Source organism: Chlamydotis macqueenii, chromosome 5 (genome assembly GCF_036417535.1).
Source record: "Chlamydotis macqueenii isolate bChlMac1 chromosome 5, bChlMac1.mat, whole genome shotgun sequence".
Lineage (NCBI taxonomy): Eukaryota > Metazoa > Chordata > Aves > Otidiformes > Otididae > Chlamydotis > Chlamydotis macqueenii.
In genome coordinates, this window is record NC_141560.1 from 1,741,475 (window position 1) to 1,769,301 (window position 27,827).

Consider the following 27,827-nt stretch of genomic DNA (forward strand, 5'->3'; position numbering starts at 1 on the left):
CCAGCATTTTAGCTTCATCTGTCCTGATGAGACTTGGGACCAGAATACAGCTGTTGCTCCTTCCTGAAAGCAGTTTCAACTCCACATGCCAAATAATACATTTATTGAATACAGAAACATAGAATCACAGGATGGTTTGGGTGGGAAGGGACAGTTAAAGCCCATCCCGTCCAACCCCCCTGCAAGGAGCAGGGACATCTCCAACCAGATCAGGGTGCTCAGAGCCCCGGCCAACCTGGCCTGGAATGTCTCCAGGGATGGGACATCCACCGCCCATCTGGGCAACCTGGGCCAGTGGCCCACCACCCTCAGTGTAAAGAACTTTTTTCCTAATGTCTAATCTGAATCTGCCTCCCTCTATTTTGAAACTGTTACCCCTTGTCCTGTCCCAACAGTCCCTGCTGAAGAGTCTCTCCTCATGGTTCCTGTAGGCCCCCTAATATGTTGGTTTTAGCCTGAAAAGACTGAGGAAAGCACTGAAGTCATAACTCAAAGTGTTACCTTCAGCATCCTTCACGCAACCACGTGCGTGAATGCTCATCACGAAATAAACTAAACCCAAGCAAGGCACATGGAGGAAGGCGAGACCAAGTATATCATAAAACCCTTTTAGTACTAATATTTAGTTACGTGCCTTGCTTTGGCATGATAATAAATCACAGAGAGCCACTCCGATTGCCCCAGTCTTGGCAAAATAATTGCCTTAGAATAGGTTTCCACAGTCTCAGGTCCAAAGCATGATGAACAGTAAATTGAATTGCATTTACTCCTTTGAAGAAAAAGGCCGTTTCTCTGGTTTCATTCAGAGCCACCTTCTGGACTAAACTCCAGAGACCTGGAGAAGTCGGTGGCTGTGAAAATACCTCCACGCAGGCTCTGAGTGGTAAGTCAGAGAAAAGCTTGATTACATTTTGAAAGAAGTAGAGCCATCAGTCATCGGGGTGCTCGCTGTGCTCCCACCAGAGTTGCGCCAGCGAGATGCCATTCAACTAAGTCCAAAAGAGAAAAATAAGTATCCACACGAAAGCAGGCCCACGTTTTTTCCTACAAACCCAAATTTTACTGAAAAACACTGGGGAGTTGAATCAAATTGTTTCCTTTATTCTCTGGACAGACATGTATGGAAGGCCTACCCTGACATCCAGGACTCGTGCAGAGCAGGGTCCCCGAGAGGTGCTCCGCTACTCATCCATTAAATCCATGTCCTTCCTGCTGGTAGCAGTGAAACTGAAAATAATGCCCATTTTCCTAAGGGGAGCTGTCAGGCTGCCAGCAACCCCAAAAGCAAAACCTCATTTAGATCTGATCATAGCTGGAGCCAAGTTGGTTAAACAAGAATAAAAACTCAACTAAGATGCAGGATCTTTCCTTTTTAGATAGCTCTCCTCTACATATTCTGATTTCTTGTTTGTTGGCTTCTTTCCCCATTATCCCTTTTCAAGTAGCTGATGGGAGGGATTTTAAGTTGACAGAGGGCTACTCTTCCGACATCCTTAGGGAGGCTGGGTCTGCTCGCGCCAACCTCCACAGAGAGCCCACACAGGGTGAGTGCCTGGGCACCCCTCTCAGCTGGTGCAGAGGAACTGGGGGTTCCTGACCTTTTCCCTCCACTGAGTCTAAAAAATGCCTGGACAACCAGCTTACAGGGATGGGGAACCGACAGCTGATGTGACTTCAACAACCACAGGACCTCAACTTGGGCACAACATCTGCTGCAAGCACGAGGTGCTTACGGAATCAGGCAGTTGAGTCTTCAAGTCATAGTAACTAACTTCCAATAGATGAAGAATTAAGACCTGCACCTCTAAAAATCCAGTATAACTCCTAGATCCAACAGGGAACACTAAAGATAAAAGATGTACAAAGTATGTCTCAATTCAGTGCATTAATTATGCCACCCATCATGGCAAGGGTTGCACATCCTCCTTGAATCTGTGATCTTGTGTACTAACTTCACAAAGCCCTTCGCTTTTTGAGAAAAGGAACAAATTTCAAAACCCCTCTGTACTTGGGTAGCTCGAAGCTGCTTGAAGTTGTGGTCTACCTGCCGCGGTCTCTCAACTCGCTGAGCGTACAAAAAGAGAAGAGGAAATTCAAGCCTTACTGCAAACTTCAAATGGAAGAAACGTGCTGCCTGATGACTCTCTCAAGCCTCTCAAAAGCATACTGACAAGCTGCCAGCAGAAAAAGCATATTTACATTTTGCACATAAAAATTTTTATCCTCAAACCACTGCAGTAAGTGAAATCTCCTGGTTTATTACCAGCCTCCCCAGAATCCAAACCAGATGTCTTAAGCTACGATTTTACTTCGAGGCATCTACCTCTTTGGTAATTCATTAATTGAAGCAGGAACAGCGCAAACCAACGACACGCAAACCTGCCGCATGCTCAATCCACCATCTCAGCACACCAAGACCCCGCCAAACCTACCTGTCACGAGGAAGCTGCACCGGCCAGCGCCCGCCTCGTTGATGATATTGCAGTTGTAGATGCCGTAGCTGTCGCGGGAGAGGCTGCTGACGGTGTATTCGGTGGAGTCCTGCACGTCAAACTGGCCGGTGCGCAGCAGCTTGCTGCCCAGGCGCCACTCGTAGGTGAGGACCCGGGTAGGATACGCCCTCAGGACCCGGCAGCTCATGGTGATGCTCCGGCCTTGGCCTTGCCGAATCTCCAGGAAGGTGGGCTCCACGGCGGGGGGGTCTGTGGGAGACAGGAAGGGAGAGCAGGTAAGTGAATTAGCGTGAGATACGGTGTTAACCAGCTGCTGTGGAAAGGCTAGAGACTGCAGCATGACCCGGCACCCACGGGAGGAGAACTCAATAACAGTGAGTACACAACCTCGATAGATACCGATCGGCTAGCAACAGAAATGTACACATCCGAGGCATCGCATTCTGCTTATCGACATTTTCTGCTGAGTGGTTAAAGACACCGTGCCGCTTCACCGACGTTATCACTCGAGATGCAGTGAGAGGTCCTGTGCTCGTGCAGGCCAGGAGGCTCAGCCCTCCCAAGCCTCAAAGAGTAACCACAAACTCTGACACGTGGGACTCTCCGGAAGATAAAGGGGAATAAATAGAGATAAAAGCCTTGACTCAGTGGAGGTAAAGCGCACAAGGCCACAATGACCCTGGCAGTTGAGGCAGCGATTCCGTGCTCAGCTTGGGATGCAGAAGATGGATTGATGGAGCAGCCCAGACACATCGCCCTCCCTCCAACAGCTGCCTTCAGGTTTCAACAAATATATAACCATACATTTCTTTTCTATCCATTCAAGCTTGATATTCCAGTAAGCACAAAATGGGCCATCTTCCCAAACCTGAATTTGACTGCATTTTAAGTAATTCGATTTGCAGCTACAAACTCTCACAGACTTTTGACTCCTCCAAAATAAGGAATAAATAAAATATAGCCAACATACAGTGTATGCAAAAATCTAACTTCATCCTCCCATTTGCCTTTTGATAACTTACAGAAGAGTAAGGGCAACCTGGACAGAACAACACTGGCACTCAGCTCTTGTCAGCACAGCTGTTCAGACCAGGTGATGCGCACGAAACACGTGCATGTGTTTACAACTGGATGCAAAACAGTGACAAGACATTCCAGCTCTGTAAAAAACACAGCTCGTTTTTCAGCTCATGAGAAAGACTAAATCCTGAAAGCCTCCTGTGCTGGTAAGATACGTAAAATCTTTGCATCCATACAGAAAGAGTTGTCTTATAGGCATAAGACATATAAACATAAAATCCCTGACAAGCTCTGCAAGAGAACAATCCTCACCGAGTCTATGCCATGCTCCTTTCAGAAGGAGCTCTCTTTTACTGTTTTCTCTCCGAGACCATCTTGTCCTCAGGTTCTTCATTGATCGGTATCTCCGTCACAGATACCAATAACCTTCAGACTCTTTATATTTAATTCCCTACATAATGGAAACTGTAAACAGATTCCTTCAGCTCCTGTAAATTAGGAACCATGCCCACACATGTACTGCTACTCACCACCTCTTGCTTGCCCAAGATTTCAGCTAAATACCAAGTACTTGAAATGAAGGCAAATTTTGGAGACTGCCACATTAAGACAACATTGCTAAGAGCTCATGACCTCCAGCTATCGTATTTGTAGTTCATTGCAATAACAATTGTTTATCTTACAGAATCACAGGATGGTTTGGGCTGGAAGGGACTTCTCAAGGCCAACCTATCCAACCCCCCTGCAAGGAGCAGGGACATCTCCAACCACATCAGGTTGCTCAGAGCCCCGGCCAACCTGGCCTGGAATGTTTCCAGGGATGGGGCATCCACCACCTCTCTGGGCAACCTGGGCCAGTGCTGGCCCTGCTGAAGAGTCTCTCCCCACCTTTCCTGCAGCCCCCTTTAGGCACTGGAAGGCTGCTCTAAGGTCTCCCCGGAGCCTCCTCTTCTCCAGGCTGAACAGCCCCAGCTCTCTCAGCCTGGCCTCACAGCAGAGCTGCTCCAGCCCTCTGATCATCTTTGTGGCCTTCTCTTGGCCCTCTCCAACAGCTCCACGTCCTTCTGATGTTGGTGGTTCCAGAACCGGACGCAGCGCTGCAGGTGGGGTCTCATCAGAGCGGAGCAGAGGGGCAGAATCACCTGGAGTTACTGGGAGAGGACCACCACGATGCAGCAGTGAGGCAGAAGTGATGAGTAGCATCAGAGGTGTGATACAGGGCTCAGTGGTACAGGATGATCTAACGGCAGATATTAACTCTGAGAACAACGGCCCCTGCCTGAGTTACCCCCACAAATGACTGATGAAGAAAAGATGATGTGGTAACTACTGATTCAAAATGGTACGGATTCAAAATGACCCCAGCCTGATCTTTTGTCTTCGTAGAATAAATGTCATGCGGCTTTGTATAATTTTGAAGCCGGATTCTTAAACTGGTACACTGACTGCAGTACAGCCACTGATAACCGCAAATAAAGGACCAGAAATTCTAAATCCTCAACACAGCAATCCTTCTTTGCATTGATAATATCTCCCAATTTTGTGTCATCAGAAAATTTCACCACAGTGTGACTAGTCTTTGTGCCCAGGTACAGAATAAAAAATACAAAAGAAGATAAATTCATAAGAAATTCCACTAGTGTCTCTCTCCAGCCTGATGTTTGCCCTCTCAACACAACCCAGTAGTGTTTTCATCTGCGCTCAGCTCACTGTACAATTTCTCCACCTTTTTCTGCTTCACTAATCGTTTCCCAAGGCAGCAGCTTTGCAGGGAACTGTTGGCTTAAAGATAAGAGCTACTCATGGGAAAGAAAATGTGCCAGATCTCAGCGTTCTTCTCAGGGAGAGCTGTTTAGCTCATCAAGCCTGATCCGCCTGTCACAGATTCTCGTGTCTTCCTCTAACCTCCCTGTCTTACAATTGTTCATACTTTCCAAATACCTTCTAAATTACAATTATATAATGGATATTGGAGAAATTACTAATCAAATTTACTAATACTTACTATCATCCAGTCATTTCTCCACCCTGAGAAGAAAGCTCTCCAGGTTTGCTTTCCATTTCAGCCATGCCAATTCCATATCCATGACCTCTTCAGCCCTCTTGCCTTTCCCCTCACAGCCAGCACCATAAAAGACTTTTAAACCCAGGCAAAATTTCCACCAACACAGATTAGCCTGTACGATAACACCACAGAAAGATGTTCAAACAGCATCTGACTGAGGCCTCTCCTGGTCCAGCAGCCTCCCCTGGTCCTGAGTGCCGGTGGATGGAGAGCACAGAGGGCATGGAGAGCTGTGGGACAGGAACTTTCTGATGTGTTAAATAGCCTTTCACGGAGGAGTTTGCTGTCATTTTCTCCCATTACTTATAATCTCATTTAATGTTTGAACATCCAAACTTGTCTACAATTTGTAATAACGCCTGGTTGTTTGGCTGTTTCCACTTGACACACCACATCCGCTGAACCGTAATTCTCCGTTCACCTCCCCACGGCAGCTCCGCTTTAATGACTTTTAGCATATATTGGTATTCAGTCCCCTCTTTCCTCTTCTCCTGCTTTATTTACTTATAAGATACTTCAGCTTTATAAATAGCTTTTAAATGAAAGTTTCCCCAGCCTTTAAGGTCAAAAGAGTCTTTAAAACACAGAATCTCCATCCATCTTTGAAGAGATGATTCCCTGTGACAGAAAAATGAAAATTAACTTGGGTTGCTCATTTCAGGGTTACGCTTTTGCAGGTCATAATTTTAAGGGGAAAGGAAAGGGATGATAAAAACTACAATATATGGCAGTAGCCAGAGCTAACAGTTTATTTTTCTGGTTTTTGTTTTGACAAGATAGTGACTCCACAGCTAACGAAGGTGCTAGCACCTCCTCAGAGTAACGATGCTGAGAAGGAAACTTCCTCTGTAGCTGTTTGGAACTTCTACGGCTTTAATTCATTTGCATTAGCTCTTCCCCAAGGCTTTAGCAATTTGATTTAATTTACTTTGCTGTACTTATTCCTCTCTTTCATAATTCTAGTATTAGTTTTTGAAAAATATAGGGAAAAGCCGCAAAGGGAGTGCAGTTCATTCTTTTAAACAATTATCTTTGGGAAGCAAACAGTCTGAAGTTAAACCAGGCTTTATATTAATGTTTAATGAATTTTTTAGCCTAAGTACATTCATGTCTTAAGGATTATAGAATGGAAAACGAAGGCTCCCCAGCTATCAAGAGAAATGGCAGCAAGGACGCTTGTTTGTTTTAAACCAGACAGCTGCTCGTCACAGCACGGATCCTATCGTGGTCTTTATTGGAAGATTTGTTAAGGAGAAAACACACTATTGAGTGAATTTATTTTGACTGTGTGGTCTTGAGGAGAGACTTTATCTTCTGATTTGGTTTCTCCAATTTGCATTCTAGCCTAAGAAAATTAATTAGTTTCTCTCTGCCAGCTCTAGCAACAGGAATAAATAAGAAAAACTGATGTCTGCTTCAGTTTCCATTGCATTTGTGGCCACTTTTTATTTGATTCACCCAACAGCAATGTTATTCTAGCAACAACCTGTGTCAGCTACAGAGAAGGAGTAACCTTTAGGTACTCTTGGGGTAGGATTTGCACCACAGAAAAGAGCAGCAAATGATAAATCAGGTCAGGTAACAGCGTCTTATCAGGGGCTGAGGGCGAAGGTGAGCAGGAGACCACGCCACTCCCAGCCTGCGATGGAGCAGGCGATGCAGAAGGCGGGACTCACGCCCTCCCCACTGGTGAACAGTGCTACACCACCGTGTATCTCAAATGCCAACGAAGCCGAGATGATTTAAGTAAGCACCGTTTCCAATATCTGATTGAAACATACTGTTAATTATTTTCTTGCCTGAGGGATGTGCAGTGGAAAGTCAGAGTCATTCTAGCTTAAAAAGGCAGCCTTTCTTCTTTCCTCTTATTTTCTTTCCTGTTATTGAGGGCATGTTTCCCTGTGAGGGAGAGTTCTGTGCTAGGATTTGTATCTTGCCTGGTAATGAAGGCTCGGGCTAGTCAATTTTTTTTTTTCTTTTACTTTGTGTCTACGCCTGTGCCTCTGATATATCACGCCCAGGCTCTGAAGATTACTCTCAGGAAAATCGTGTGGCATTTCTTCAGCTTCCAGGAGAGCCAGCACTTCGTCTCCCAGGTCACATTAGTGAGTATTTTATAGGTTACAAAGCAGATATTACAACATTATGTTGCTTGTGTGTTTTTAGAACAAGAAATGATTCAGTAATCTGTATCTGAAAATACACCAGAATTAGATGTATGGAAGGCTGCTGTCCGATACGTGCTTCTATAGATCAACAGAGTCAATACAACATATATAATGCCTATTCAAATATTTAAATAGCTTTTACCTTCCTTACATATCATTTGTTCTGAACTGAAAAATAAAGGAATTCTGTGCATTTTCACTTGATATACAGCTCTGCAGACTTCCTTGGCAAAGCAGCTCGGAGAAACTGCGCTCCTGGAGCCGCTGGAACAGTCAGTAGACTTGACAGTAAAGCTCGATTTTTCCTTTTTTTTTTTTTTTTTAAAAAAAAAATAAAATAAAATTGTAACAAGGTACCTCAGCAAAAGCTCTAATCTAATGGAGCCTAATCAAGTGGTGCCTTTTGGGAAGGAGATCTTGGAGCTGCTGTGGATGTTTCTCTGAAAACAGCTCAGTGTTCATTAATGGTGCAAACAGCCAGCGATGTCCCAGTGAGGCCAGTGAAGCCATCACACAGCAGGTTTAGGGCAAATGTCAGGAACTATTCATTTAGAGAAAGTACTGTTTGGACAACCGACTGCCATTTTTGGTCTTGGGGGTTAAGGTCAGAACCAAGTCAGACCTGTCCGGGCACCACACGCCTAGGAACAGCTGGTGAAACCGGTGGTGGAAATACAGTCTTCCAGCAGATCACTGGATGCTGAGCCATGCTGGAGAACAGCCGCTCTATTCATCTGCACTGCAGGACTCATTACGATGCTGGCAAAGCCTCACACGATTTCCACCCCTCCGCAGTCGTTATTCCCACGTCTCGCCATCCTCCAGCTGTTCCTTCCGGGCACCTCCAGCTATTCTGAGGATTATTTTCATATGCGATTGAAAACTAAAATGAAATGGCACTTTAAGCTTTCCAGTGACTGACTTGGTTTTATTTAACACAGTAGAAAACAATACGCCATCAAAAAAATAAATTCAAATCAGCTTCCTGAATACTGTGGAGAAGCAGCCAGACTGACGGCAAGAGCTGGAGAGCATGCCCGCTCCAACAGCGCTCCCTTCCAAGGGATTTGTATAAACACTCAACTGGGACCATCAAATTGCTCTCAAACCAGCTCTGCTAAAGCAAACTGCCCACTAAAAACCCTCCGATGGTGAAGGACGCACCAAGCAGCGCGGTGGGGAGCAGACGGCAGCTCTGCCTGCAGCACCCACCCTGCCAGCCCTCCTCCATCGTGCTTCTCCGATGACGAATCCACCAAACCCACCTCAAACCCCAGGACTCTTTTCCCAGGAGGTTGGGGAAGGAAAAATGGTGGAAGCATTACGCAAGTCTAGACAGGTAAATTATTTAGTCCTTACAACTCTTACGTGACTTACCGCTGCAGTTATCCCTTTATGTAGGCAGGGCATGATGGCATGAAAATGGCTCCAACAAATTCCAGAAGTAGGTGGGTAACAGAGCATCTCCACCCCAACCTATCTGTACCTTTTTAAAGCTAAACAAACACTGTATTTTTCTAGATAAATAAAAATAAAAATCTGCACACATTCGAAAGAAATAATAATAAGCCCTATAAACTATAAAAAGCATTATGGTTTGGAGCTAACTAGGGTGGGGTTTGGTGGTGGAATTGAATCATAGAATCTTTAAGGTTGGAAAAGACCTCCAAGATCATTAAGTCCAATCATCGATCTACCATCACCATGCCCACTAAATCACGTCCTGAAGTGCCACATCTACGTGATCTTTGACCACCAAAAGGATTCCCACAGAGTCCTGCAGAAAACAAGTACATAGATACTAAAAAAAAAAAATGGAAAAAAAATAAAGCATAGGCTGTAATTTGTGAAGAAGTTGAGAGATCCTAACAATGCTGAAGAGTCAGGCAAAAAAAGAATCACGCAAATACTCTTGAGGCAATGGGAAACTTCTTACAGTGCTGGCCTTACAGATCTTGCTTTGTCTTCTAACGAGACAAAATTCAAAGGAATTTGACCAGACTGTAAAAGTACACTTCAGAATTCATAGATTTCAGGAATCTATACTGGAGTCATATTTGTGGTTTTCCTTAGCTACTGAGTTGGATATGGAGGTGACTAAGTGAAACCTGATGGTCAGGACACAGAGAAGACCAGACTAGCTGACGACAGAGGTTTAGGAAACTCGAGTACATAATAATTGTCATCCCCATGAAAATCACAACAGTAATTTTCCAGCCAAAGCTCAGATACAGGTATTACAACCTCAGGTAACGGATTTATTTTAGTGAAATGAAAATGTTATGTCTGGAGATAGAAAAAATTATTTGCACATCTACCCGTAAATTAAAATAGAACCGCAAAACCAACCTGGAACCGTGCATTCACAAACGAGCCCTGCATAGAAAATTACACATGGCAGTCCAAGAGGAATCCCTATTTGCACGGAAATTTGGCTTCCAGATGTAACACCATCAAAGTTTTCTGAACTTTTTGGACCAAGGGACAACCACCAAGCCCTGGCGTTTCTCCTTGGTGTGGTCAGGCAGGAGCCGTGGTAGGAAGGGGACATCCTGCCAGGCACTTCCAGTGCTCCTGGCTACCTGTGGGACCATTACCATCATGCACAATAGTGGGAAAGCACATCTTTGATAATTAGAGCTAATTAGGATAGGCAGCTAGACCAACAATGGGAGGAGGGAACATCCACCATATTTACAGTGTTTGTCAATCATTGATTTTACAATATACCACTGGCATTTGAAAAATATCCTAATTTTTTTTTTTTTTTCCCAAAATCCATACCCACCACACATCACTGTACTCTCATCAGTCCTTAGAAAATATTTCTTATGTATTAAATATCTCAGATCTCAGGGCATGTCCCTGTCTGGCCCAAATAGCCAGGGCGCTGCTGGTTTCAGAGATACAGCTATGGGTGCTAGCTGAGCATCCGCCCCAAGCTCTTGTTCAACTTTTGTTTTCTTCCCCAGAAATCCTCATGAAGTAGTTTTCAGAGATCCTTCTCTTGCTGAGAGACTACTGAAAAATATTTTAAAAATCTTTATTTGGAAACAAAAAGGGAAAGGGAAGATCGTTGACTGTGGTAGAAATATTTCAGGTATATTTTCACTACAATAAAATCTGAGTAATGTAAAAACATAGGTATGTTTTGAAATAAATAAATCACTGACATTTAAATTTTAAAAACCCCAAACAAACTTAGAAAACTAAATAGATAACTTACAAAACTAAACAAATACATCAAATCCTGCAAGGTTGGTAGCGACAATGTCGAGCCCTGCACCGGCTACGCCAACACTCCCAGTTTGCCGTCAGGTCCATCTCTCCGGGCACTCACATCCACCTGCATTTCTCTCCCTTGGTTGCATTCCCATTGGAAACTCTTTGGGGCAGGACCCATTTTTCAGGGTACCACATTTGGCATCCACACAGCACGGTACCACCACAGCAGCAATTAAAACTACCTGATCCCGTGCTAATAAATGAAATATGGCAGCACTAACGAGTACAAAAACATTTTCCTCCGAGCCTAGCGATACTCTGTGTCACCAAATTCAGTTTATAAGCAGTAATTACTCTGGAAAAAAGAGAACGAGAGCGCTGCATTGCCTTAGCATGCACAGATCTCTGCGAGCCAGGAGGAGGAAGCTGAGGATGATATTACGACCACTCAGGTAATTGGATCTATTTATTTTAGGCTACAGAAGTAAATTTATCAGCCCTACCCCTGTACAAAGGGTCAGACAAATAAAAATCTACTTTATTGTCTAGCTTTTCTTTTTATAAAAAAAAAAAAAATAGCCTTTTTTTTTTTCCTAATGAAGCTGAACTTTTGCAGAGGATGCCTTAATTGACAACCAAGCGAAGCCTCTGAGCAAATGCCCTTCCGGCAATTCTGGAGGCAGAGAGGATGGTTTCGCTCTCACCCCAAAAGCACAGAGAGCACGTTCTCTCCACTGTGAAGGAGGTCAAGGACGGGCAAAGCTCTGCCCGAGATGCAATTTAAGGGTGATGCAGGGAATCTCTCCTAGGCTCCTACAGGGTGCCAGTTCTCATAGAATCATAAGGTTGGAAGAGACCTCCAAGATCACCCAGTCCAACCATTAACCCAACACCACCATGCCTACTAAACCATGGCCTGAATGGAGAGTTGTATGGGGGAGATAATATATGAAAATGGGGAAGCTCCTAGATCTGACTCCTTCCAGAAAACATGACGGTACTCAACTATTTTTTTTTTCCCCTATTGTAAAATTCAAGTAAAATAGCAGTTTTCATCAGTGGTAGTCAATAAGAACTGTCTTAAAAACGTCTGAATAGAAAACTGACTTTCCCTAATTATTTTTCTTTTTCATCAAACTGCTATTTTTATCTTAGAAAGCCAGGATCAGCTACAGTTCCTCAGTCTTTAATTAGTTTTCAGCCTATTTTGGTTAAAACCAACAGTGGCTTTCTTTGTTACCGAATGCTTGAACACTTCTGTGTAGTGAGTCTAACAACAGATTCTCACAGAAAAAAAAAAAAAAAAAAAAAACACAACCAAACAAACAAAAAAAACCAAAAAAAACCTGGCTGTTTTCTGCTCCAGGACTCCTAACAGTACAAATGAGACAAGGCACATAGGGATGATACTCAGTGAGAGCCGGAAGGGTGAAAGAGGCCTGAGCTCGCAGCAGTGAAAGGTCACGCGAGGCACAGAGCGCCAGCAGGTGCCTTTTCAGGTGCTTTTCAGATTCTGTTTAATATACTGAAACTGGAATAACAGCAGTCTGGTGGGGAGGCTGCACTGGCACCACAATGTCACACGAAACCTGTCTGACATCCTGGAGGATGGAACAGGGTAAAATCAGCATGGAAAAGGACATCTCTTAAATTTATCATTCTTGTCCCCACTTCCACCCAGTTCCAGAAGGGAGGATCTCATGGGGGATGTGTGGCTGAGCTGGGTTTCAGATATGAGCGAGCCGTGACCCCTGCAAAGCACGAGGGAAAGCTCCCAATAGAGCTGCGAGCCAAGACCACATATCTACCATTCAGGGTCGTTAGTACAGAGACACAGAATCACAAGATGGTTTGGGTGGGAAGGGACCATCCAGTCCAACCCCCAGGTCATCCAGTCCAACCCCCCTGCAAGGAGCAGGGACATCTCCAACCAGATCAGGTTGCTCAGAACCCTGGCCAACCTGGCCTGGAATGTTTCCAGGGATGGGGCATCCACCGCCTCTCTGGGCAACCTGGGCCAGGGTTCCACCACCCTCACAGGGAAAAATTTCCTCCTTGTATCTAATCTAAATCTACCTCCCTCTATTTGGAAACCAGTACCCCTTGTCCTGTCACACCAGACCCTGCTGAAGAGTCCCTCCCCACCTTTCCTGCAGCCCCCTTAGGCACTGGAAGGTGCTCTAAGGTCTTCCCAGAGCCTCCTCTTCTCCAGGCTGAACAGCCCCAACTTCTCAGCCTGTTGGTAATTTTGGTTAGCTTCATTTAGTGCAGGGAGAAGGCGATCTCTCCTCCTGGACACAGACAAAACCTGCATGAAGAAGTCAGAAGACTTCACAGAACTTGGTTTTTATTCCTGGCACATAAGCATTGCATGTCGCCTTATCCATAGGATGGAGGTCGACTCTCACGCTTCATCCACACAGGGGACCAGGCACCAGACTTAGATTTCAATGGAATCTAACGTTTTCCAGCTAATCTAAATTTCAGGCCTAACAAAGTCTAAATTTTAAGTTAGATGGATTTTGAGTCAGGTAGATTCCAATATTTTTTTTTTCTCCACTGGCTGTAACAGTGCACATTAGTGTGTGGTTTGCAGGAGGATATACAACCACGGAAGCCTAGTCACCACTCTCAAGAATTTGATAACTGTGATTTTGCGGTTCAAATTGCATCTGCTGGCTGCAGACATTTGCTGGGATCTTCCTGGTTGCTGCCTCTGTCCGGCTTTGGCTTCTTGACTGGACCACAAATTTTCTGAAAATACTGAAAAGGCAGCAAGCAACACAGAGCACCTCTGAGTTTTATAAGATTAAATATTTGTGCTAAAACACGTGAAACTTTTGCAAGTGAAAAATATCCAAATGAGGAAACAAACAAGAAATAACTTAGGAGTAAAGCTGCAACATGAATTTTCCCACATATCGGCAAATCATTATTTGCTTTATTTGACTGGCTCTAGCGAGAATGTGATTGTTGAATAATGATGAGCTGCTTCAAAAAGCCATGAAACAGGTACAATCCACAATCTTTCAATAGAGTCTATGCCGATGATCTTTTATGGGCTGTGCTGCTATTCCTTAAATTTGGAGAAATGAAAGTTGTAATGTCTGAAAATATAAATCTTGAACAACATTGCGGCAACACTTTTTATCTTACAAGACACGGGGAAGGAAGCAGTGTCCCTCTCTCTGGACAGGTATGGTGAATTTGTCTCTCCCCTCCCTGGGACCAAGGAACGTCTCTGGAGCCGTACGTCCTGTTGTGCATGGCCATCGCGCTGCACAGGGCTACAGGCCAGGGGAGATGCCTCTCCTCAGAGTTGCTCCCACCAGCGGCTGATGGTCATGAATCAGGACATTTGTTTTAGAAGCAGACGAACAACTTGTGAAAAAAAAAAAATTGCACTGAAGATCTGTCAAACCCCAGGAAGCTTGTTTTAAATTCAGATACGGGGGGAAGATTTCCATATCTGTCTCTCCTTCTCCCTGGAGCAGACGTCCTGCAGCTACCAAAGGGCTGACCTACGCAGAAATCAACTCAAAGCAACATCTCAAAGGAGTCCTACCAGAACCAGCTCCCTGTTGCATCTCAGTGTGGTCTTATCACATCTCATTCCTCCAGACCAGCCCTACCCAAACCGCTGTGGATCAAATCATCCCCTTCCCTGCTGCTAAAACTATATTGCTTCCCCTATTCAAATCTCTTTGCAGGCCTCCTGGATATTTAATCAGTGAATACAAGCTCCTCGGTTGGGGAGGAACTCAAGATTCAACGTGACTTTTCAGAAACTGGGAACATAACTCCCTGATTAGACATGAGAACTGTTATTATTATTTTAGTACCAGACTTGCTGTCTCTCTCCATTTCCTGAGCTCTATTTGCTTATTTTCCCTGCCCTACAAGATGTGCCCTTCCACTTATTAGGTGGAAATCTGTCCTCAGACAAAAAAAAAAACCAAAAACAAAACCCAAACCCTTCTGCCCTGCAAAGACCAGAAAGGGCTTTGCTTCTCCTTTTCAGGCTAATCCATCATAATGTTTCAGAGGCATATTTTTCCGAAATTTTTGCAGAAGTCATCCTACCAAGTTTGCAAATTGTGGCTTTTAAAAAATATTTTTTGACTTACAAAGATAATTTAATATTTCTCTTCCAGATTTTTTGTTTAGGTAGGTTAAGATAAAAAACTGAAAAATAAACAAGCAAACCAAACTCACATGAACATAAAAGTACTAATGGGAATAGCAGGTGATATTTATTAAAACATATTGGTTTAACTCCTATTTATTCCTGTATGCGTCTCTAAGAGATAATTAAATAACCGTTCAGGCAGCCCATGTGAAAATGTTAAATTTAGAATGAAGAGACCCTTAATTCACACACATTATTTGTCTCCTTAAAAGTCACCTGGAAAATAACTACAAGATTTAAATATTTCACTGTTAAATATTATAATGCTCCTATGAGTTACTGCTTCAATCAAAAATTGCAAGAATTTAATTGCAAGGAAGAATTTTCACAGTGGTTAAAGAGAACTACCACATGAAAGGTTAAGAAAACTTTAGCACTTAAATACTCAAATAATATTGAATATTCACTTAGTATTTGCTATCTGCTGTGCCAAACAACCTTAAAAGCCCAATTCTAAACACTGGAAAAGTCCTTCCTCTGCCTGGTGCCTTCGAACCAGGGTGCTCAGCTCTCCTCCCTTAGTGATCCCCACAGGTATGCTACGCCCTCACAACTTCCTCCTATCAGTTCCCTTCAAATATTTAGCATGAAAATCAAATTTTCAGGTCACTCTCCCACAAGAAGCACTTCACCACTTGCAGCATTGGGCCCTATGATATTGAGCAACACGCACAGAGCAGAGAGGAGGATGCCCTGCCCAACAGCCCTCCCCAGACACCACCACTCTGAAAAGCAAGCGCTAAGAAAGAGCATGAATTGGGGAAGTTACAGCACGCATCACAAACATGCCCAGTGCAAAGATGCAACGCACCAATGGGGAGCCGTTCTGCTCTACAGCCAATAAATCTTTGGCTATGCCCCATGCCCACATCCCGAGTTCAGCACAGATGCAAATCCATCTAGGAGAACGGCAGGCTTTGGAACCACTATCACCAATACTCTCATTGAATTTTAAAATATTTTTTATTTTTTACTAAATTATTTTTCTGGTCCTTCAATAAAAGAAAGCCCTGTCAATATATATGATTTCCTTTATTCCGGTCAGAGAAGTATAAGCATATTTCAGTTATTAAAGGTCTTACTGCTCTATGCTTTTGTATTTTTAGTCAAAGTTCTTCAGAAGTATTAGATGCTTCAGAAGAAATCTCAGGCTACAAAACAAGGAGGAAGTCACTCTCGTTTCAACTAAATTTTGCAGAAAAGCCATTTCCTGATGATTAAGTCTTTCATGAAAGAATACAGATCTAGTTCTTGTAACCAAATCAGCCTCTTCCATTAGACCCTACAATCTTTGGAAACGCATTTTTTTTTTTTTTTTTACCACATTACCTTGATATCATAACATTCCATAGCGTGGTTGCTGGTTGGTGTGCAGAGCTCCCCAACGCTTCAGCACGAATGACCGATGGCGAGAGCTGCTCTGCCAGTGCTCCCAACATGAGCTCCCTTGTTTCTTTTTCTCTCTTGCACGCATCCCTGAAGAAGTGCATTTTCTTGGCAGTCCTGCCAGCGTGTTACTTGCTCGGGGAGTCCTTGACCTTGTCTGAAGGCTTGAAACCAAGCAGGTTGCTCAGAGCAAGGAGCAGCAGCCAACTCAAACTCGTACCAACAGCATGAGACTGTTGAGGATACTTTGGCGGGGAACCAACTGGGGGAGCTGCTGTAACAGCAACAGGAGTGGATTTGACGTCAACACAGCACAAGGGTGCGATGCAAGGGCACCATCCCAGGCAAGGGACAGTGCAGCACTGGGTTATTTCTGTTTTGCCTCTATGATTAAATACCTTCTACAGCCCAAAGCAGAGAAGTGATGCCAGATCTATTACATTTATATTTCTGGCCATCTGAGCAGACAGATGACTGTGGCTGTCTTCCTCCCTTGAGTTCCTCCTTACCACCCTGGGCCAAAAAAGAAACAGCAAAGAAACAGGCTATGGAGTAGGGAAAATGAGTCCTGCATCTTGGCTACGTCCCAAAAATACAATGTTGCCTGTGAAAGGTACCTGAGTCATTCTGAATCCAGATGCTGTAAGGATGGTTGCTGCTCACTGAAGTTTGGGATGATGGCCAAAGCCTTCAAATTTTAGTGCAACTCACCAGCCACAGAACGATTTGATGGAGCAGAGCAGAATAGTGCTTAAAATCAGATTTGCCAAGAGAACTTTAATGCAGATGGTGATGAAGTTTTTTTCAGCCTTAACAATCCACCAATATAAAGTCTTCCCGTCGGAACCATCATCACATTTCAGAACGATTATTCTCACAGGAACTCCATTTCAGCATTGTTATTGCTCAGCTAAAGCCAGTAGCACTACAGTGCTTTACACCAGCCCAGAAAAAAATCCCCGCAAAGTTAATGTTGCTTTGCGTTTACTAAAAACACTCTGCAGCACTAATACAAGATCCTAGCGCACTTCAACAAGTGCTTTTTGAAAAGTGCTTTATGCTTGGCTTTGGGATAAAAGCAAAAGAAAGAAGATTTGAGAGGCCAAATAAGACAAGTAAATAGCATCAATTATAGATTGGTGTGCTTTTCAACAAAAGTTAAGTTCTGCCATTGTCCTTCAAGTGCTGGGACACAAATAAAAGTTCAGGACCACAAATCATTCACAATAGCGTGTACATTATAATGAAATCTTACAGAGCAATTTGCTGGTAATTTATGTCATGTAGCAGCCAGAATCAACCACTTATGTTTAATTTCCAACAAATTAGAATTGTCCAGGGTAGTAATTCTACCTGCGAAGCAATTCCTTTCAACGTGGTACACATATGTAGGCACAAATACGTGGTCATTGGAATCCAATTCCTACAGAAACCCCTGTGGCAGACATAGCGTTTTATTGGTGCTTTGGCTAATAGATCCTCTTCAGTGAATGAAGATATGCAAATTTTTATCATTGTCAAGATGCATTACAAGAATTAAAATGCAATGCCTGCCTGAAAATTAAACGGGGTATAAAAATAGCAGCGACGGGTTCTTTCTAATGACTCCTATGACAGATGTAGGCACGATTAATGACGACGCAATAATGCCTTGGCTGAACTTAATCACTAACACATCAGTTAATATTGACAAAGAGGAAATGAATGATACAGCAGCATCTAGACCCAGAATCACTCGAACAGAGTGCATATTAACTACTTTGAGAGGCTTAGCACAGGCAGAGGTGATACGTCACTCATCGTGTCGGATCCAACTCGCCCATATGACTGCTCAGCAGGAGTCCTGCTGAACTCACTTCACCAGCCGTGGTCCTGGTGATCTCTTAGTCATCTGCTGCCGAATAATCCTCCAGGACTCAATCCTTAATTTGTCATTTTTTTTTTTATGTGTAGCTGAAATATTTAGATACATGAAATATACTGGGACCCCTGAGTCTACACACTATTTGGACATGTTCTGACATCCAAGGGATTCAACAACAGAACGGACCATTGCAAGTAGCTGCTGTGGCCCCATGCCTCCAGAATTTAACTCCAATAATTTCACATCAGACCCATAACTCCACTCTGGGATGGAGGATACAGACTTTTGCAGAAAACATCCCAGCTCAATTTAAAGATGACAATGAACATGACTCCACAACTGTATTTCAGTTGTCCAAGTGATGAAAAAAATACATTTAATTTCTGGATCTTCCTTTACTTGCTTTCGGAAATTGTATACTCAAAAAGTTTCACGTAGAGCAAAACCTATCAATGTATTTTTCTTGAATAAAGTAAATATTATTAATTTCTGGGGTGGCAGAGGCATTGAGAAAGGCCTTTTCATCAGGAGGGCAGTGCAGCAGCGGGACAGGCACCCATGGAGAAGGTGCAGTCCCCATCCTTGAAGGTTTGGAAAGTTAGATGGAAAAGTCACAGTTGACCTGGTCTAGCATTGGCGACAGAGCAGCTCCGGTGCCTCTGAAAAGCACCGGCCATATCTACAGAATGGAGGTGGCAAAAGCAATGCAGACATCGCCGCACACAAGCAGTTCACCATGAGCTCCTGGCGCGGCAATGACCACCTGGGGAAGCAGACAGAGGGAGAAAGGAAGGGAGCACACCTCTGCGGGCAACGCTGGCAACACCAGCTTGCAAACACTCCTACTGTCTATGTGCTTAAAAGGTTGTTGGGGAGAGTGGAAGAGCCAGGAAACTGACCCGATGGAGAGACAAAATGGCTTTCTAGAAGCAGGAACACAGAGTTTGATCTGTTTAACTTCTCAAAGAGGGGATAAAGAAGTGACTAGGTGGCAGAATATAAACACATCCACGCTGTGAAAATGCCGCATCCTACAAGGACACTCAAACACACAGGAAGGGAAGGCAAAGTAGGAAAGAAGAGGTGAGGTACGTGCATGGGCAAATCCAAGGTAGACACAGGACAGATTTTTAAGAGTGAGACTGTTAAACCACAAAGCAATGGATTCACTGTTTCCTGTTATTGCCAGGCTGAGCTATTGATGTAACTCATTGATACCAGTGACGGCCTCGGCCATCGCGTAACCACAGACATGCCATCAGCCACATCCAATGCCAGCGCAGCCCAGCCATTCCCAGGTGGCCTCCATCCCCCAAAGAGTGTGGGAGCACGGGCTGCCAGCAATGTGGCCGCTGCCTTGTCGGGGTCACTGCTCTGCAGCCATGCCCATGCATCACCCTGGCCCTGCGGGACACCCCAGGAAAGGATGGAGAAGGATGCTACCGCCTCAGGGACAAAATGCAAAGGGGATAAATCTGAAAAAACAGGCCAAGAGAGGAGGCAGAGTAACAACACGCTGAGCAAGGAGCAGAGTACATGTGGAAACACCTGGGGGAGATTGCTGCACAATGTTTGGCAATAAAAAGCACTTTTTTACCTGGACAGGGGAGGAAAACAGATGTTCTAGGGAAAGCAGAAAATACAGAAATGTGAACATAAAACTAGCGTATGGACTTAAAACAACCTAGAAATTTTTTTTTACTGCTGCTCTGGATGGCATTTGCAGCAACCTTTATTTGGCTTGAAACACATCTCAGTTTCTTCACCTACGTACTTCATTTCTCTTGTGGACAAGGTCACTTTATAACCAAACGGAGTTTTCTTTTGTTGATCTTTAGCAAAGAATTGCCATTAGGAAAGTCCTTGGGGGACCCTGACCTGTTTCACGTGCGAAAGTCGGAGCATTGAGCTACATTACACTTGCACCTTTGGGCCAGGGTAGGCTTTTATCTCCTTTAGAGGCTGGGACATAGAACAAACATCAGAGACCACGGTTGCACTGAAGCCAACTGAACTGGCCCTACTTCTTAAATAGCCAAGGTCAATGGTTTTAAATTCAGAGGTCAGGGATTTAAACTCTGGAGATGGCTCAGCCTGGGACTCTGTTACATCCATGGAAAATGAGAGGGAATAGGCTCCGTGCTGGAGGGCAAACTGTCTTGCAGGTCACAAAGACAAATTTTGGCGAGTTTAAAAAAAATATAAGAAAATGAGTAAGTGAGTAATTAGTGCCAGAAGATTAAACTCAGAGACACACCAGCAAGATGGGGGTAAAATTGGAATCTTTTAGAGCAAGCCCATTCTCAGCCCAGACAGCCATTTGAGCCGCCACCGCTCAATTCACCAGCCGGTATCAGCAAGCAGGGCAGAAAGGAAGCTGCCTCAAAGGTATTAAGTTCATAGAATTTTAATGAAAAAAAAAAAACGGCTAGAGAAAGAATCAAGATCCTATTAACATCTCACTGACGGAAAGACTGAAGTGCGAGCTTGGCTTTATGAGCCGTGGGAGGACGCAGATGGCATAGTGGTGGACTCAACACCACACCGTAAGCACGGCTACAGCTGGAAAGCATCTTTATTAAATAAAATACAAGCTGGAGACACACCCAAAGGAAGCCGCACTGCTTGTTTCACTCCTCGGGATCTGTCTTATACTTTTAATTTGACTACACATCACTCACACCCGCCCCAGCTTCAACCAATCCGAACCTCCATTTCCGAACAACAGCTCTTTGGCTATAGCGACACAAAACCAGAGTGAACCCTGTTCCTGTCTCTCCCCTGGGGTGAAATCTGGATGCAGGGAATAGCTGGATTATCTCCACACTCCTGGAATATCCCTGCTAATTAATTTTTACCACTGTGGCATTTACTGAAAGGGGGGAAATCATCACCTGCAGATTTCACTGCTGTTGAACTCCTCCAAGCAATTTCGTAATGTAATTGCATTTTCTTAAGGACAAAGCCAACTTTGTGATGCCACTTAGCCAGCTTTCGGAGAGGCTCCCTTGAAAGCTGCTGTGACTCCGAGATAGCACCTAATTAATGGGCCTGCCCAGAAGACAAGAGCTCCCTTCCCAGAAAAAAAATGCCATGTTTTGAGGTGGATGTTTGCTCTTTGTCAGAATGAAAAATGATGGAAAACGCTGACCTTTTAACACTTTAAAGACTATAATCCTCATGGGAAACAAACAAATAAAACAACTTTGACCCCCAAACCTATGAGGATGTTTCAATCTCTGTATGCTGATTCACAGCAAAATCCAGCCATCTCTTCCTAAAAATTTGGTTTTGAAGATTTCGGCCACTTGTTTCCACCTCCGCCAATTTAAGTCTGAATAGCTCTTCTTGTCTTTGCAAGGATCTTACCAAAACAACCATTTTGGCTCTAGCACTGCTTTTAAGTTTACACATCGAGATCGCAAGAGCCCAAGTTCCCCAAGCTACTGGATCTAGCCATTGAATTAGAAGCAGTTGTTCTACCTAATTAATATTTATTAATTACACCACTCAGAGAAGATGCCCAGTAGCAAGAATTTCTGTGTGAAGCCCAACCCTCTCTCTAAACAAATTAAAGCACAGATTTAAAAATATTGGTCTTTGACATCGCATGCAACTGTCCTAACCTTTACACTGGGGTTTGACGTGAGTCTTCTTTCTGGAACAGTACTAAAAAATAAAATAAAATAAAAAGACCCCCAAAAAATCCCAAAATCAAACCAAGCCAGAAATCAGTTTCTTAAGCTCTAGTGACACTTCAATCCACTGCCAATCTTTGCTTTGACAAGACAGCTCGCTGAAAACATCATCTCAGATCATCTAACGAGCTGAGGGCTATGACAGCTCCGCTTGTGATTTGGAACGTACCATAATTCAAGTGATAAACAAAACACAAGGCGCACTGCAGAAAATATATCTGCTGCTCTCGCTAATAAAATGCTCCCTAAAAATAAACCAAAGCAAACGCAATCGCAGTACACACACTGGATAGCTCTAAGAACGGCAGTATCCATTAACGATTGTTAATACCAAGAGGAAAATAAGTCAGTCCTGACCAGTATATACAACAGGTCCGTCCAGCAAATAACCAGTTGCTGCATTTGGGTCATTTTTGCTGACTTCTATTCACATTTTGGAAAGTACAGACGCTAGAGAAAGTAGAAATATAACAACAAAACCTCCCAAAAGTGCTTCCTTCCCTTACTCACCTGAAGGATTCCAAATGGAGCAAAGCATTTCAAAGGAAGAAACGCTGACAGAGAGCCCCAGCGATGAAGGCAGTAAACGACCCTGGAGACAGCAATGGGATAAAACAGCCACCACAGAGCAAAGCCGGAGATCACGGAGAGGGGACACAGCAAACGGCCACTGGCACGTGGAGCATCAACCCAGCTCTGCAAACAGGCATGATGCAACCATCTCCTCGCAACGCAAACCTGGGTCCACCAGGTCTGAGAGAATCGGGTGTAGAAATAGAGAAACCGAGCCAAATAAATCTTGTAGGCTAACATTTCTGTACAGCCCACTGCGCTCCTGACTCAAAGACTGAGATTAAAAAATGGACTTTAAAGAATTCTGCACATTTATTTTTAAAAACCTTTGCCTTAGCCTGCTCCTTGAAGGAGGCAGAGTTGTTAGCAGGAACCAGTCTCACAACAGCTCAGCCTTCCCTCCCATGAGAGACGAGGGAGGCCCTTGTCTCCTTCACCCATGGCTCCCACTTCCTTCCACCCTATGTCTGCTCACAAGCAAACACTGGGAGGGATCTGCCACTGGAATTATGTTTGTTTGTTTTGGTGATGGTGGGATGAGCTCTTTGGATTTGTCTGTTCCTTCAGTTGTTTTTTATGATGAAAACTGCCCTTGCACAAAATGAAGGCCACAGTGTTTGCTGGATGCTGCCTCTTTCAGAAATCTTAGAATCACAGGATGGTTTGGGTTGGAAGAGACCATTAAAGCCCACCCAGTCCAACCCCCCTGCGAGGAGCAGGGACATCTCCAACCGGATCAGGTTGCTCAGAGCCCCGGCCAACCTGGCCTTGAATGTTTCCAGGGATGGAGCATCCACCGCCTCTCTGGGCAACCTGGGCCAGTGTCCCACCACCCTCAGAGTAAAAAATTTCTTCCATATGTCCAGTCTGAATCTACCTCCCTCTATTTTAAAACCATTATCCCTTGTCCTATCACACCAGGCCCTGCTGAAGAGTCTCTCCCCACCTTTCCTGCAGCCCCCTTTAGGCACTGGAAGGCTGCTCTAAGGTCTCCTTGGAGCCTTCTCTTTTCCAGGCTGAACAGCCCCAGCTCTCATCCTGTCCTCACAGGAGAGGTGCTCCAGCCCTCTGATCATCTTCATGGCCCCCCCTTCTTTGAGTTGCCTCCAGTCTGGCCAGCAAACAGGCAACCCACAACACGGAGAGAAAGAAGATTCCTGCTTCCCACCTGTTTGTGGCTCTCACGGATACTGAGCTATAAAGATCCAGGAAAAAAAAAAAAAAAACAAACAAAAAGAAAAACCAAACCAAAAATCAGGTCTCATGTCAAAACAACAACAATGCCATTTGAACTCAAATATTCCAACGGCGCAGCCAGGCAGGTACGAGACACTCACCCCCCTGCACCAGCATCTCCCCAAAACAGCCTCATCTCACACCATGGTGCTTCACGTCCTCCATGTGGACCCTAAAAGGGATACAGTTGCTGTGACACTACTGCAGCTGAGCAGTATCACCCTAAATCCAAGCACCCAAGGTGGGAGGCAGAAGAGGAGCTGAGTGCTCTCTCCGCCTGCCGGCGACCCCAGAGCCAGCCCCACATGAGCAGCGAGCCCCAAACCGCAGCCATGGGGCAGCAACGTGAGCAGCCATGGGGAAAGAAAGAGTTATGAGCCCCTAAAAAGACATAAGCACCCAACATCTCACGTCTTCAACGTGGCTAAGGCAAAATGACTCCGCACTTTAACAGCCAGCATTAAACTAGAGACTTGTTCAGAAACGAAACCCCTGTGGGTAGATCTGCCATAACACAATGGCACAAGAACCTGGTTTGGAGAGTCCATTTGTATTTTCCTAGAGCTGATCGCTGGGAATAATTTAATCCCCATTGGGAAACCTGCTAATAAGACCCTCCCTTTTGAATGAAACGGGCTTTGCTTGTGAAACCTGGGCCTGGATTTGTATTCAGACTCAATTATAAGTAAATTAATGCACAGATAAATAAATAACTGCATAAATAAAGAGTACAGCCTCTGCTTCTGGGGCTGACTTTTGGGCAGCCAGATTTGTCTTCTGTGTCCAGCAATTCTATGCAGAAGGGAATAAAGCCCAAGATTTAATTGTTTTCTTCCTCCCACATGATTCCGTAAAATTTTATGTTATTTCTTCTAAGGCTGGGGTATTTTTCTGCCAGTGTTTCACACATAATTGCCTTTTTGTTTTCAGTAACTCCATGTATTGCTATTCTCTTTCTTCCAGCTGTTTCCTCTACTGTTCTAGTTCATCTGTGCTCTCAACCAATTTTATCAAGCTCTGTTTTATCTCCAAAATTGAATTTTCAACGTTATTGAAGAAATATGTTTTTTTTTTTCTATTTTCATTTCCTCTCTGAACTCTGCCAGTACTCGTGTTAGATTTATTTTGGAGCTTTGCATAGTTAGCGGTGTTGCTGAGTTTATTCTACCTCATTGCTATGAAAAATATGTACCAGCATATCCTTCCTGAATTCCCTGTGTTTTCTTCACTGTTTCCACCACTCTACTCCACAAACCCTGCCTCTCTTTTCCAATGGAGATGCATCAGCCAAAGCACAGGTCCATTATACAGATATCAACTGTATTCCATGACTTGTAACTGGAGGGGAGAACAAATAACATCTCATTTCCATCCATACCATTACACCCAGCTGATACGCATTATCTCATCTTAAAAGATTAGGTACTGCACGATTTGTATGAATTTGAAAACATAGCAGATATCAATTAACCGAATCATAAGATGTGCTTTCGGATACTTCCCTTCAAACCTCTGGGCAAGAGTAACCTTTCTCAATCATAATATGAACATGAACCTTTATCCAATGTCTTTATTTTACTTAAATAACACAAACAGACCTTACTGATAAACCCAGGCCCACTGGGCTAGCACACCACTAGAAGCTCCCAGGAAGGGACCAGCACTGTCCATGCATTTTGTACCTTGCAGATGTGCTACTTCCGATCATTTCTGTAGAAAGCCCTCCGCTTCTTGCAGCATTTCTGACTGTAACATCTTGTCTTCTTTACAGATGTTTTACAATCTTCTCTTCTAAAACAGGTGCTGCCCACAGGAACGTCAGACTGGAAGAGCACTCTTTGCGACCCAGCCACCGCCCAGCTATTGTAGTCAACTAGACCAGAAACCTGGGAAATCTCACTGCTGTCATGATTTAAAACATACGCGTATTTATGGCCAATTTCTATTTATGTGTTCTCACATCAACGTTGGCTTTTAAAGCTTTAAAAGGTTATTTTCCCTCTCTGTCAGCCCCACGGTGTACATTCAACATGCAATTGCATCTCCAAGCTTTCCTCGGCAAGACGAAACATGGCAAATTATTAGAGTCTTCTCCTGCAACACCAAATCCCGCTTTGCACACGTTCTGTTTTGTGTCCAGCCACCATGAACATGCACTCAAATGCACAGATGAGGTCTCAGTGCTGTGTTGCAGAGAGGCTCAGGGGGATATTTGTCTTTACGCTGGGCATGAAAACCTGCCAGAGCATCCCAGGAGCAGGTTTTCATGCCAGCAATACCTCACTGATCCCCAGACTAACTACAGCAGCCAGGCCAGACCCTTCTCTACATCCATTCCAAACACTAACGAGCAGCCCACGTAAGAAATGCGTTCGCCTCGCTCTCCAGGAACAGCAGCTTTTATTTTAACCTTTGCATTTCTGAAACCACCAAGGTCCTTTCCACATGCTAACTCTACTTTTTCCTCTACATAAGCAACACTTCCCAGGCAGATTTCTGTTAAAGCAGAATGATATAGGCTCAGCATTTGCTTGCTGCTGGGCTTTGACTAATTTTACTTTAGAGAATCAGAACTAAAAGCCTGGACAAAGTGCAAGATTAGTGTCAGGACAGCTTTGGTGAATAACTGGAACTGCCCCGGGGCATGTGGACCTTATTACACAGCACCAGCAACTCCCATCAAAACACGTCCATCTTTTGTGTCATGGCCAAATGTCACCGAGACATTAAACATAACTGTTCCCAGGACTGCTTTTTGAGGAACTCCTCCCTTCAGAGTAGTGTTTCTCTTTCAAAAACTACCTGTTGCTGCTCCTCTCTGAGCCAGACCCTCAGTCACTTGTTAGATACACCTGAACTCACTGTTTCTACCAAGATTTATATAAAACACAGTGTTGAAGAGTTAATACAAATGGATATTCCTCCCTTGCCTCAAAATTAATTTAATTTATCAACCTAAAATGACCACCTCTTGCTATATTATCAATTTTTGTCAAACTAATGTTACAGCTTATACTACTTTAACTTCTTCACTTAAGTTATATTTTCCTTCAAAAGTTTGGCAGAAACTTGCAGTCAGGTCTGTTCTTGCTAGGATCATATTGATTTTACTTCACCTCTAATACAGGGACTACCTCTGCCATTCTCTGCATCTGACTCAAACACAAGTAAGGAAACTTTGCTGCCAGACCTGAGACCTCATGAATCAGTTCTTGCAGAAATCTGGACACTCCAAATGCCTCATCCAAGCAAAACGCAACTCCAAAGGTAAAGCTTCATGAGTCTTATTCTGGTAATTCCTCCTTTCACATTCTCACTGACATTATTCACCCTATTTTTCCTTCCCAAGACAGTGTTGTCCAATACTGAAGACCATTTCCAAGTACTGACTTATTTTTGAACATGCTTAGATGATTTTGAGCTCTACCTCACCCTTGCTATCTAGCTGCCTCTTTCACCGATCCAGTACATGTAGAGATAAAGACCCTTTCAGTCCCAAGTTTTCTGATCTTATGCAAGCTCCAACTCCAAAACAGAGCCTGGAGTCTCTCTCCTCAGCTGGGCACTTCTGAACCTCTGACATAACTTACCTTGCTGAATCTCCCCTATAAACTGCTTCCATTAGCCGAAGCCACCCTAAAACAGCCACAGACCCACTTGTGGTGGGAACCCCTCCCAAATCTACTTTAAGTTCCATTACTGGACTGGCAGCCAGCCCACCTAAGAATCCCAGAAACTAAAATTCAGAGAATTTCAGTTCAAACATAATTATCCAAGAGTACACCACAGAAACAGGGAGGCACAGCACCACCACCATAAACTCAGCACATTTGCATTACAGTAGAAGGGCTAAGCTCTTCCACATTCCATGAGAATTTTACATCAACCTAAAAAATAATCCCCTAATGAAGCAAATCACTGCATGAAGAGCAGAAGTAACAAACTCTGTT

At 44.0% G+C, this 27,827-nt stretch overlaps 1 protein-coding gene across 2 annotated transcripts in view; it reads right to left on the reverse strand.

Moving 5' to 3' along the window:
• Positions 1 to 27,827, reverse strand: part of MDGA2 (MAM domain containing glycosylphosphatidylinositol anchor 2) — a 360,002-nt gene that overhangs the window by 73,724 nt on the left and 258,451 nt on the right. For both annotated transcript variants that reach the window (XM_086749693.1, XM_086749692.1), the window contains exon 9: positions 2,433 to 2,702. In XM_086749693.1, the coding sequence (XP_086605819.1) occupies positions 2,433 to 2,702 (270 nt within the window). The remainder of the gene's footprint in view (positions 1 to 2,432; positions 2,703 to 27,827) is intronic.